The 13,639-nt window shown below is 49.8% G+C and overlaps 1 protein-coding gene across 3 annotated transcripts in view; it reads left to right on the top strand.

Moving 5' to 3' along the window:
* The window catches only part of Chst8 (carbohydrate sulfotransferase 8), a 120,472-nt gene that overhangs the window by 51,231 nt on the left and 55,602 nt on the right, over positions 1-13,639 (top strand). For all 3 annotated transcript variants that reach the window (XM_003467206.5, XM_063252568.1, XM_063252567.1), the window contains exon 2: positions 2,713-2,928. In XM_003467206.5, the coding sequence (XP_003467254.3) occupies positions 2,799-2,928 (130 nt within the window). In that variant the 5' untranslated portion in view covers positions 2,713-2,798. The remainder of the gene's footprint in view (positions 1-2,712; positions 2,929-13,639) is intronic.

Here is a 13,639-nt window from a genome sequence, read left to right as displayed (position 1 = left end):
TAGTCACTGACAAGGGAAGTCTCTTCTGGCAAGTGATGACAATGTGACAGATTAGGAAGGTGAGAGGACCAACCAGCTTTCTGTAGCCATATCTGTAGTACCAGCACTAAACAAACCGTATCTGTGGTACTAAACAAACAAGATGATAATCAGTTGGTTTCTGAGCCATCTTTGTTTATTAAATATCTTTAAGCTGATATTGAAGGATATATTCTTGGCCATTGGCAGCTCTGCGTGCTTGCTGTAACATCCTTCCCTCTCTCCTTCCTCTTTCCATTCTGGTCTCCCTTCTTACAAAGTATCTTGACGTCAGAGGCCACCCACCTTTGATTAAATTGGCTTCTGACTCAGGAAGCTGTTGGGGCTGCAGAAAGTGTGCCAGATCTGCGCATGGGGGCCTTCTAGGGATCCTCAGTTATGTTTGCAGCAGAGGTGTGTATGTGTGTTAATGCACATCCACCTGCTCCAATCTATGGCTGGAGTGTGTGTGTGTATGAAAAAGAGAGAGAGAGACAGACAGACAGACAGAGACAGAGACAGAGACAGAGACAGAGACAGAGACAGAGAGAGAGAGAGAGAGAGAGAGAGAGAGAGTTTCAACTGCTCCTCTGCACCCTGTCTGAGAATTTGGCTTCCACTGCATCGGTTTGTAATGTCATTTCCATTCTTGTAACTTCTTTTCAGCTCTGCCTGGGCATCCCAAAAGGCCATGCCAGCTACTTGAGGGGTGTTGAGTAAAGATGGGAGAGAGCAGCAACCCCTCTGTAGTTGCGTTTACTGCCCCAGGAGCTAAGTTAACAGCTGATCCTGGTGGGTATGGGACACTGCATGCCATGCCTGTCATCATCAAGGGGGGAGTTCCAGGGACTGTAGAGTGTCAGCGGATGCTGTCACCAGCATTGAGCCTAGCCTTGTCCTTTAATGAGGCTTGAACCTGCACTATTCACTTGTATCTTGCAGGACAATGAATCAGATCCACAGGACAGTGTCATCCAGGGAAGCTACAGAGTGTGAAACCCTCCTTCCAATTGAGGGGTTCCCAGTCTGAGCTTTTGGGAACACATAGTGGTCCTTTTTCACCCACTATAAGCAGGGCAGACGTAGCCCTGGTTGATAGCAGGAAATAGCAGCCTTGGAGCAGGGGCAGAGGCACAGCACTGAGGTCAGGACCCACCTGAAACCTTGAGCCAGCTACAGATTACAAAATGAGCCCAGCTCAGTGCTGCCTTCCAAACATAAAAGCTGGGAGGTCGTGGGAACCACCTACTTGGCACAGTCCAGGGAGCCCAGCACCAGGCGCATAGAGGCCCGAGGCAGGTTAATTAAAGTTAACTGAGTGAAAAAATAATTACAGAGACTTCAGAGGGGAGAAACCCAAACCTGAAGATTATACTCCGCAGCCCCTGAGCTCTTCTGAGAAGCAATATAGTTCTTGGGAATTCTTTCCTGGGCGAGGGAGGGAGGATAGCCCTCTTTTCATTGCTTTCTTTCCACCTCATGCTCTACAAGGTGGGCGCAGAGAGACCATGGTGGGGGCTGCTTCTCTGGTATCTCAGGGCGTAGGCAGGAAAATGTCTTTCACTGAGCAATACATCTGGCCTGGGACCAGACAGCACCTAGCTGAAATCTAGGAGGCTACTGTAGCCTTGGCATCCCTTGGGCATTTCCCTGTGTGCAGGTGGGAGTAGGGAGTGGAAAGGAGGTGATATCCTTAGGTTTAGGGCAGTGGGGCCAGGTGAAGGTCAAGGCACAGAGGGACCTTGCTTCAAAGTGGAGGTCACTGAGATACCTGCTGCCTGCATAGCCTGCTCCTCAGCACCCATCCCACCCACTGCAGGAACTGACACCCCTCCTGTGGGCAAATGGCCTTTAGATGCCCCTGTCGTGGGCATGGCCCAGGTGGGAATCTCCAGTTGGTATTGGGCATTTCTTCTGCCCTTCAGGGTGAGGGACAAATCACATGGACATGCTCTGGGTCTGCAGGGTTCAAAACAGCATGTAAAGACAGGGGATGTTAGTGCTTAGCCTCTGAACCTTTGTATCTAAAAACTGCAGGTCTGACTGCCTGGGTCAAGGGTCTCAAGCACTGGAACTACCAAAGTCTGGCCAGAAGTTCTGCCCCACCTGTGTCTCTCCAGTGGGACTTGAACCCCTCCAGCCCATCTATCAGTATGTTAGTGAGAACAAGTCTGCCTGATATGGGGAGGAATTGGTCTGCTCTTGAACATCCTCTAGGTCTGGAAGACTCTTTCTTTCTCAAAGCCCTCTGTTCCCAGCATCGTGTACAATGGAGCCAGGGTGGAGGCAGATCTGCCTACCTGACCAGTTAGTTGCCAGGACCTGTATTTGCGCCTCTACCTAGACCTCTGCACAAGGAACACACATGCTCCTTTGGAGGCTCAGGGAGCCACGGGGTGTCCAGTGGTCACCAATTAAGATCTTAGGTGACTTCTGGCAGCTACCAGAAAATGTCTATGCTTGATTTTGCTGGGAGAGCAGATACAGGAGATCCTGGCAGGAAGCCAGTGTCCTGGCCACGGGTGGCAACAGGACTTCCTCCAGCCTCCCTGGGCTTGAAAGGCACAAGGGTGTGCATCTGAGTAGTCCCCAGGGTGAGGTGAGGAACCAAGGCATTATACTTGGCTACTGCGAGGGCCTGTATCTGGGTACCCTACAGTTTGGAAATGATTCTTTTTCCTCTCTTCCCTGTAGCTTGCACCCTGATGGATGCCTGGTGTGGACAATGAGGGAAGAACGCATTTCTCACACCAGAGAGGTAACTTTGGAGTACACCCTGGATGACCCTGCGACCTGGAACAATGCGGCTGGCTTGCATGTTTTCATCCATCCTGCTGTTTGGAGCTGCAGGCCTCCTCCTCTTTATCAGTCTGCAGGACCCCACAGAGCTCGCGCCCCAACACATGCCAGGTGAGCTACTGCTGTCACCACCCACTGCTTTCCTGCCAGAGGCACAGGCCTCCATGGCTTCTCTGATGTTCTGAGCTGCAGCAGGCAGAGGAGCGGCCTCCGTCCAGAGGTGTCAGTGTCAATGTGAGAATATTCTGTCTGATGTCAGCCTCAGGCCTCTGGCCTCCATATCCTCCTCTGGCTGCACTTGGTGAGATTTTATCCCTTGTTGCCTTTGGTGAAGATTTAAGGAGTTTCTGCCACCGCTTGGGGATTTTTCTATACCAGGACATTAGAGAGCGAACATATAAACCACAACTCCCACATGAGATTTGGTTTCCCTGCACAACCCTAGGAGGCCTTTGAGTCTGGCTTCTCTGGCTTGAGAAGAATGGCTCGGGCACCTCCTGGCTTTCTGAGGCCAAGATTCAGTCCTGCTGCCTCCCATTCCCTCTGTTCCTTGAGACTCACTGGAGAAGAGCATCCTCCTTAAGTCACCCAGATCTAGTGGGGACAGGTGGCATGGCTTCGGGGTGAGAATAGGAAGGTGGTTCTGGTATCTTGGGCAGACAGAATGGAAAAGGGAGCCATGCAAGGCCTCTGCTGCTGGACCCAGCAGGGCTGGAGGTCATAGGCATGGGGCAGGGCCAAAAGTTGTTCTGCTCTAGAGTGAGAGGAAAGCAGGGTTTCCAGCCCAAGCAAAGTCTGTTTCCGCAGTGACTTTTTTCAAGAGGAGGATCCCTAAAAACCCCTCCACAGCCCACATGCCCTAGGATGTGGATACACTTGCACCCCACAAATAGCATTCTTCCTAAAGGACACACACACATTCATGCACTTACTTGCTCAGTGCTCTGAGCCAGGGACAGAACCAAAGACACTTAAGGGAGTGCTTAGGCAGATGGTTGCTACCTGCAACAACCCGTAGCAGGGGATGAGGGTGCATGGCCTAGGAGCACCTGCTCTCATGCTCTTGTATGAAGGGTACCAGGCCCATGGCATCCTTTCCAGTCCCATCCTCAGCTGTCCTGGCTCAGGCTCTCAGACCAGAGCTGCACCTTTCACTGCAGTCCTCAGGCCTGAATTGTTTTGCTTCAGCAAACGGGGGAGATAACCCATGAGATGTGGCCCCAAGCAAAGACTAAAGGATGTAAGCAGCAGGAGAGGGAGAAAAAAACCAAAAGGAGGTCAGAGTGCCCCTGGGTCTGGAAACTGCTTCTGGGGACCCCACCTGTGGGAAGCCCAAGAGTGACGCCTTTCATGAGAGAATCAGTAAGAAGCAGCCATGGCTGTGTGCCTAGCAGGTGAGCCCAGTCCTGACACACAGCCTGCTTGATCCTCGCCCCTGGCTCTGTTGAGAAAGTTGAGCTGCATCCTGGCTTGTGAGGAAGCAAGAATGTGTGACGAAGCCGGCTCTTCTGGGGACTTTGTAGCCTGTCAGGAGCCCTAAAATAGCGGATCATACTGTGTCAGCCCTGCACAGTCCCACAGGACAGCACCAGCAGGGCAGAATGAGGATTGGTTCCTGTGGCTATGTGTCACCTGTACAGAGCAGACTCAGGACAAGGGTGCTCAAGAGCTGCTTGGAATAGAGCATCCTGCATCCTTAGAGTGGCCTCTGGTGTGTTTGGTTGCAGGTGCACACATGGACAGAGAATTCAGGTGTCCTCTTTGGGGAATTTGGTGGGGCAACAGCCTGGGAGAGAAGTCACCCTTGAAGGAAGGTGTGTGGGCCCATCAGGGATGTGCTTCAGGGACAGGTGGTCTAGCCTTGGGATGGATAGTGGGATGGTGGCCACAATATGTGCCTTGTCATGCTTCAACCAGGTGGCAAAGCAGAGGACTTGCTTTTGCAGGGAGAGCTTCTCACGTCAGCTTGTACAGTGCCAGATGTGTGGGTACAGGTGGGTGGAGGCCCACACAATAGCCGTTCCTGATGTCCTCAGAGAGGCGATCAGAGCCTCAAGCTGACAGTGTGTGTAGGATGGCACTAAGCAAAGACAAGCATCCCCACAACTACTAAGTCCAGATGAACAGCACGCATGGATCTTGAGCCATGTGCTTCCGTCGTGAAAAGCTAGTGGGCCACCCTCACCACATGCCTTGGGATGGGCAACCTTGACGTTCTATGTAAATCACACCAAACATAGTCATAAAACTTTAAGTAATGCTTACGTTACTTTCCCTGAGCAAAGTGCTCCTGACACAAGCTGTTTGTGTTGATTTGTTACTATTCATTTATTCTTTCCCTGTACTTCTCACAGCAACCTAATTGTGATTCGGTACCAAGAAAGCAATATCAAAGTAATTTTCCACAACATTAGTTACAATTTTCTTCTGATCTTTCAAGTGAAACAATCCCATCCTGTTGCCTTCTCTGAGCATATAAACCTTGATTACATTTATCTGTTGGAAACCAGTGCTTACAAAGTGTATGTGTCCAGTTGCATGGCTGGGTGGCCCCAAGGGCTCCTGTGGGTTTCTGTCCAAGGGAGGTACAAACGAGGGAGACAGCCCTGCCATCTGGATTGGGCACAGCCACTCCAGGGGCACCCGTCTACACAGGAAATCTTGCGTGGCGGCATAAATTTTTCTGGGAATGGACGGAGTACTCTGGTGCCGTCTGTTGCACCACAAAGGTGAGAGAAGGAGGGTGGGCAGGTGAAAATCCAGGAGTCAGCTTCAGAAGCTCCAGAAGGTGATAGGAGTTTGTCGTTGCTTCTACTCCCTTGGGGTCTGGTGTTGGTCAGATCTTCAAGTGAAGTGTTAACAGCACCTGAAAACCTTAAGGGCCAGTCAGCTATCTCTAGGCTTACGCATTGGATACAATCTTACAGAGTTGTCAACTTTTGTAAGTCGGATTATATTTAAAATAACTTTTTTTTTTGCAATATTTTAAATCACTTTCTGAAATAGAGCTGTTAACTGATCTAAGTATTTAGATTCGATTTTCTTGGACGTCAGAGAATTCTACCTGTCTGGTTACAATTATTTTCTAGGCTCCAGTTCTGCCAGGTCGGAGGCTGGGGCTTCTGTCCTGAGGAAGGACGCTTACTTCTTGAGTGGAGGCAAGGCTCACCTTTTCTCCCAGCAACCGACTCAGAAACCAGGCCAGAACTGAGAATTACAAACTCCAGCACGCTGGATCTGGGAGCTGCAGAAGGCAGAGTTCATCTCAGGTGGTCAAAACTGAACTGTACGGGCTGTCTTTCTCTGTGAACGTTTTATTATGGAGAATTGGATTAGAATAGCGGAAGTAGATTAGAATAGTGTGACGAACTCGTGTATCCCCAGCACCCCCAATCTGGCCAGCCTGACCCATTCCACTGCTCTCTCCTTATCCCTCCTTCTGCTTGATTTTAAAATTTATCCCAGATATTGCATCAATCCAGCCATAAATATTTCAATACATTTCTCAGTTCAAAGATAAGAACTTCTTTTTTTAACATTACCACTAAACCATTGAACAGTTCCTTAATATTATTGAATATCTAGTCAGTATTTAAACTCCTAATTGTCTCACAAGTATAAAATACCTTTATTTCCAGTTTGTTTTATCAAACATTCAAATAAAGCCATATAATGAAGTTGACTGATAAATCTTTTAAGTCTCTTTTCATCCTGAAGATTCTCTCCGCATCTTTATTTTTCTCTTGTGATTTCTTTAAGGAAACCAGGTCATGAGTCCTGTAGAATTTCCTACAGTTGGAATTTTATTGACTGGACCTGTTTGATGCCATTCGATCTTTTCTTTATTCTTTCCATTTTCTATAATTAGGTAAATCTTGCAAATTGACAGATAGAGGCTTGTTTGTTTTTGCTTTTGTTTTCTTTTTTGGGGTAAGAATTCGTGTGTGGCCAGGTATGGTGGCACACACCCGTAATCCCAGAACTTGGGAGGCTGAAGCAGGAGGATGATTGCAAGTTCAAGACCAGCCTGGGTTATAAAGTGAGTTCAAGGCCAGCTTGAACTGCATAGCAAGACCCTGTCTCAAAAAGACAAAAATAAGTAAATTTTTAAAAAAATTCGCATGTGGTTCTGTGTTCTGTCAGGAGACTCCAGTCTGCCCGAGAGTCACCAAAGATCGTGCCGAGGAGTGTCCATTCCTTAGGTGTTTGCACTGTGGCCTTGGTTTCATTTTATCATTTTCCTGCATTCTTTTAAGTGGAATGGATTTTGTTTTAATGGAGTCACATGAGTTACTGTTAGTGACCCATGAAACCAAAGTGAAGGGTGGATTGATTGTTATATAAAAATATGACCTTATGATACTGATTCTGAGTTGACAACTGTTTTCTTTTATTTTCTTTCTTTCTTTTTTTTTTTTTTTTTTTTTTTTTTTTTGGTGCTGGGATCGAACTCATGTTCTTGTACTTACCAGGCAAGCGCTTGAGCCACCGAGCTCAATCCCCAGCCTACAATACTGATTCTGTGGCACACACTATTCTCTCTCTCTCTCTCTCTCTCTCTCTCTCTCTCTCTCTCTCTCTCTCTCTCTCTCTCTCTCATGTTTGGCTCTTACAGAGTGAGTGGAACCGCTCCATGTTTAAAGAGTGGCTGGTGCTGGAGTGAGTGACAGCCCTAGTGAACAGCAGAGCTCTCTCCTCAGGGACTGGTGGCTTAGATGAAGGACTGGAAAGCCTCTGGTGACTTCTCAGTCTATATCTGTGCAGGGCACAAGGGCATTCTAAGATGACAATAACAACAATAAGCAGATTGAGCATTTGCCACATGCCAGGTCTTGTGCTAAGCACTTATGTGTTTTGATGCATGTAATTCTTATCACGCATGATTTCTATTTGTGGACACTATCTTGTGTGTTCACCAGGACAACCAATAACCTGTGACAGTGCTACTACTAGTGAACACTGTGGGGCCTTCATGATATACCATGCACTATCACGAGTGCTTTCAATGCACTTAATGTTCATTTAATAATTTAAACCTGCTTAAGTTAATTACTATTGTACCATTTGATAGATGGAACTACTGAGAGCAACAAGGTTAAGAATGATCCCCAGAGCCACACAGCTACTGGGTTTCAGAGGTGAGATGTGTTTGGGTAGCTGCCTGTGACCACAGCACCTTTCTGCTTCCCCAACACTTAAGGCACCTGGCGTGCCATGGTCTGGGCTGGGAGTAGAGCCTGGGCAGAGAGAGCAGTGTGGATAAAGGCTTGGAGGCAGGAGAGCGTGTAGCACATAGAGAACTCCAAGTGGCTTGAGGCTGAAATATGACCTTTGACTGAAGACACGGGCAGGTTCTTGGTCCAGTGTGCCCTTAGCACAGAGCAGAGGAACCAGCCTTCACCCCAGATGACGAGCAGCTCCAGGGCCTCTGGATTAAGGAGGCAGATTATCCGAGTGGCCACAAATCCTTTAACTGTGGACAGAGAGCAGGGAGGGAGACAGTATAAACCCAAACAGACCAGTTAGGGTGTTGAGTAATGCAGAAGGGATGACAAGGAATGTGGGAACAGGAAAAGAGTACATTCAGGGCCACCTTGGGGGCTGGATGCAGAATTGGTGACTGAGAAGGATGAGGAGTGATCTTGGTTCAGAACTCCAGCTTCTGCCTGGGGTAAATGGGGTGCAGGGCTCCCATTCACGTGTAGATAACAGGTTGGGAGAGCTCTGGGAGCAAGGGCAGAAGCCTGTGTGTTCCGTGTGGGGCACGGTGCATCTGAGATGCTTGGCAGGGTGTGTGGAGTAAGCTCAGCACTCCTCCACCAAGGCACAGGAGGGAGAAGCAGGAAAAACCCCTGTTCCTGCAGCTTTCTCTTCACTGCCACACATCCAGAGTAGAGTGCTGGGCCTGCGGGGTGGAAAGCGCTGGTGGAAATCCCTGCCTGAGAGTGGACCTGGCAGCTCTGTAGACTCAGGGCTGCCTCGTGTTCTCAGCTCATGACATTGAGACTTGCTCTGGGAGCTTCCTGTACTCCCTGGTAGTTGGGCCAAATTTGAGGATCAGGCTTGGTTTTTGGCAGGGGGAAGAGACCTGTGCATGCCCTTCTGTGAAGAGACCTCTGTGATCCAGCCGCTAGGCCACGCTTGGGGTAGATGAGAGGTGTAATGAAGAGCAAGAGTGAGTGGAGGAAAATTAGGTTAGTCCTGTTCTTGGGAGCTCCAGATCTTGTCGTCAAGGAAAAAGGCAAGGCAACCTAGGCTCTTGCTAGAGGTTTCCAATCTGGGGACAGCGGAGGAAGATGAGGCTTGACCTTGCCTCAGGGAGTCCTAAGGGAGAGACAAAACTCACCTCAGGGACACTTGGAGCACAAAACAGGCTTGCAGGTAAGAGCTGGAGGAGTCAGGAGGGCATCCTGGAAGGGACCTGTGGGCTCCGTGGGAAGCAGCGAAGGGGCTTGGGGGAGTCTGGAGCACTGTGGAGCATCTCACCCAGTCTCATGGCTAGAAATCAATAGAGTCAGCTGCCCAATGCCTATGGGTCTGAGGGTTCCAGGACTCTTGATGTGGTCCCCTGGAGGCAGAGCCATGTTGGCTGAAACAGTGTGTCCCTCAGAACTCTGAGTCCCATGTCCCCAGAGACACAGCCCCACCTGTATACTTCTAAAGGCTACACTGTGATGCGAGCTTGCCTGACTCCTTCAGTCCCTTTCTTTGTCCAGGTGTGTCCCCTGGAGCTCCAAGATCATCGGTTTGGACCAACAACCTATGTGGGCCCAGGGCCATAGGGGTGACTTCTGAGAGTCTCCCAACAGCCCACTCAAGGGAGGGGACAGAGTAAATGGAAGTGTGGTGGCCACCACTGTCCTCCCTCCTTTGGAGCTGGCCTGTCTGAAGCCCACACCCTCTCCAGGGCGAGGGAGCAGCCCAGCCCTGCTAGTTTCCATGGCGCCACTGCTTTCCCCAGGCAGGTGGGTTTTATTGGAACCCTCTTGAGTCTGTTTCCTGAAACCGTTTTCTAACAGCATTGAGGAACATCATATATATTTCCTACAAACCTTGTGAGGCTGACACATCCTTGTTGTGACTGTGAATATCAGAAGTGACATGTAATTGCAGTGATCCATCCTGTTAAGTAGCTGGCAATATATCATTGCAAAATCAGCAGGGCTGGGACTCTTGGAACCCAATGTTTCTAAACAACACACCTGCCGTGTCTTCCAACTCTCAAGCTGCATGCAGCCCAAAGCTCTCTGGTTTCGCCTCGCCTGTCCACCCTCACCTCGCCTATCTGGGGCCACAACAGAGATAGTTTCACTCCAGGCAAAGCCAACCAATGGGTTTTCCTGGGATGTCCCATCCTCGTCACAGTCATGCAGCTTATAAAAGTGCGCCTGCAAGGCACAGCCCTGTGTGGCCTGCCTCTTTCTTTGTTGATTCCACAGCATCCTTATGGGAGTTCTTTTGGGGCCAATCCAGCCATCACTGTGCCAAGAGAGAAAAAGGAAGCTGGTGGGCTCAGTGTGCACAACCAGAGGAATACAGGAGTGGAAGGGGATGGGGTGACCAGGGCCAAGGGACACACATGGCCTTTTGTTTCTGCTTTTGTTGTTGTTGTTGTTGTTGTTGTTTTTTTTTTATCGGCACCGGAGATTGAACTCACGACCACCTGCTTGCAAGGCAGGTGCTTATGCCGCTGAGCTAAATCCCCAGCCCCCACAAATGGCCCTTTCCACTCTCACACACAGCATGAAGGGTGCCCCCTGCAGCTGTGCAGAAGCCAGTACTGATAGAGGGGCAGTCATGGAGACCTGTGTGGCAGTCAGCCAACAGATGCCAGAAGGACACAAAGTCAGAACATGTGGCTTTCAAATCTGGACATCCCATGCCAGATGGGTTTGATGGGCACTGGTGGTACTGGATATGGATTCTTCTGTGTGTGTGTGTGTGTGTGTGTGTGTGTGTGTGTGTGTGTGTGTGAAGGACGTTCATTTTTGCACTCCCTGAGAGGCTTTGACCTTGGGGGTGCCCACTGTGAGTCCTGTCCCCAGTGAGAGTTAATCTGTCCTCAGCTTCTCTCACTGAGGCTGGGTATGTTCCTTGTAGCATCCATAGCCTACAGCTCCCAGGTATCTACTTCCTCCACGTGTTCCGACTTCCTGGGTTCCTGCACCCACTTGCAGGTGGAGGGAACATTCACACCTTCCTACGGAAGTCACCCTGGGCGTCTCCAGCTGGAGTCTTGCTTTCCTTTGGTGCATTAAAATATGCTAAATGAAAAATAATGAGCATGTAGGAACTAATAGCAGGAATCACCTAATTAAATTAGGAAACAGACATCATATTGCTGTAATCTGAAAATTGATATTAATAGAAAATGGTCCCAGAATTGTTATGCTGGGGATTCCTAGGGGTGGGGAAATTAGAAAGGAGAACAGAACAGAAGATTGGGGCGATTGTATCCAGTAAGAGTGAGATGACTAATGTTTTAAAGAAACTACAGTAAAATGCTAAAAATAGAAGACAGGATGATTGTGTGGATCCAGTGAATTGACAGACAAAAATGGCTTTGAAAACCACAAGCTCTGCACACATGTTTGATGATAATTTATAAAATGAGACAACGTAATTAAGCTTCCATGTGCATGTCACAGTGGTGGTCCTTGTTCATTGAGTGCCTGGTACTGTCCTGAGTGCTCTTGTCCCATTATCCTTCACCCTAGACAGCTTCTACCCAGGGCTTCTGCCCAAAGTCCTGAAGTAGCTGAGCCACGATTCAAACCCAGATTCAACTGACCCAAAGCTGGTGCTCGGCCAGCTCTGTCCTTTTCTGTTGCTGCTTGTTAATGTCCAAGTCTCTATTTTTTATTTTCTGAAACTATTTTATCACTTCCTCAGAAGACATTTCTTCCTGGCACCCAGCAGATTTTAGCAACTGTTCAGTCCCCTGATCCCAGGCCTCCAGGTTCCTCCACTGTGTTTAGTTAATGAAGCCAACAACAAAGGCACCTTCTGAAATTACAGTCCAACTGGAAAACTGGGTCTCCATTGTGTTGGTTTGGACACAGGCTCACACTTCTGATTCTGGCAGTTCGGGGACCCACCCTGTCCCCTACCATTTCAGGTTGTGCCTCTACAGCAGCCCATTGTTCCCCAGAGGACCCCTAGAAGAGGATAAATCAGGTCCCGTAACATGAGTCACAGCTGGGTGGGGCAGAGTTGGTTTCAAGTGTGGGCCAACCCCTCTCCCACTCTGCCTGTCCCAGAATGAACTGGAGGAACTGGAGGAGGAGGCAGAATGCCCCAGAATGCCATCCAGTCTGGAACTCCATGGCTACGCCAAGGCCAGTCATGGGGCCAGATGAGGATTTGATGAGGATTAGAGGGTGGTGTTGGAGAGGATCCCATGAGGACTGAACTGCCTGTCACTTGTGCGCCCCCCTCTGCCTCTGACCCCAACCTTCATGAGGGTCATCTGGCATCAGAGTCAAGTCGGTCACTCAGACCAGGATAGAGTCTTCAATCCCAAAGTGACATTGAGCCAGGGAAAGCTCAAGGCGGGGCTCCACCTGGCTCCCCTCACCTGGGCTGGGGTGTCAGGCCCAAGTTGGGTGGATCTCAGGGGGCCTCAGGCAAGTGGGAACAGGATACCTCTACTACTGTAGGGAGATCCAGTGGGGTCCTGCCCTGTGCCAACTTCCTGAAATCCTGAAGGCCCTGTTCCTAACATAGGCAGCAGAGATGTAGTTCAGAGCCAGCCACCACTCCATAGTCATGAGTGTCTTCCTTCTCCATGGCCTCTGGGTGAGTCTTGGATATTGAAAACCTAGAAAAGGTCAGAGTGGTTGTTATGACAACACAAACACCAGCAGACAATGCATGTCCAAGATAAGCGGGCCCGAGAAGAAGGGACTGGATGGGGACCTGGGCCTATGCCCCAGGCCGGCTGCCTGTCCTGCCCGGATGCCACCCTCACAGTCATGCCCACCCCAGGCACCTGCCTTTAGGGTTGTTGCTGGTCTTCCCCTCTCACAATGTTTGCAGGAAGCCAGGAGCTGACAGGCAGATCCCATTTAAGCCAAAAGCTCACCGTTACGTACCTGCTGATGTTTTCATTATAAAGCCTATTTTCCAGGATTTGTGGCTCTGCTGTTTTAACTCAAATCATCAAGGAGCTCTATCGAAGATTCTCTCATTTTAAAATTTTATTTATATGGGGAAATTGCTGAGCTTTCATCAATTCTGGTGCTACCGGCAGCTGCTGCTCAGGAGGGACCCTCAGAGGAGCGGGCTCCTGATGGAGCGGGTGGAGGGACACCTACATCTGCCCATTTTCTTGGTTTGGGGTCCCAGAGGGAAGCTGGGCACTGTCTTTCATCTTGCCTGGAGCCTGAAAGAGGCATTTTTCAGCCTTCTTCACGGTCCTGAAAGATCACTGATAGAATGGGCTGGCCCTGGGCAGGCTCCCCCATACCTTCAGCATGGTTGTCTCCAAGGCCAGAAGGTCCAGTCACTGGCCAATGGTCCCCTGCCTGGGTTGCTCTGAACAGGATGATCTGTTACCCCTTCCTGAGTTGTGGTTGCCTGTCTGAGTGTGTCCACTCCAGGGATGGCTGCCCCTGGTCTCATCAGAGCCTGGAGTGATCTCACCCTCCTCCTAGCTGAGCACACTTGGTGTGAGTGCATATGACCTTTGCCTGCACCTACTGCAGAGGGAGGAAGATAGGAGAGGGAAACGGTGAGGGAAGATGTTAGTGGAACTAGCTTGGGAGTCAGGGCAGAGCTGCAGGGAGGGGGAGACCATAGATTATAGGGTCACGGGAGCGGG

Source organism: Cavia porcellus, unplaced genomic scaffold (genome assembly GCF_034190915.1).
Source record: "Cavia porcellus strain 051 isolate PalLab524CR breed Dunkin Hartley unplaced genomic scaffold, mCavPor4.1 scaffold_7, whole genome shotgun sequence".
Lineage (NCBI taxonomy): Eukaryota > Metazoa > Chordata > Mammalia > Rodentia > Caviidae > Cavia > Cavia porcellus.
The sequence above is the reverse complement of the archived record's forward strand: the minus strand, read 5'-3'. Positions and strand labels throughout refer to the sequence as shown.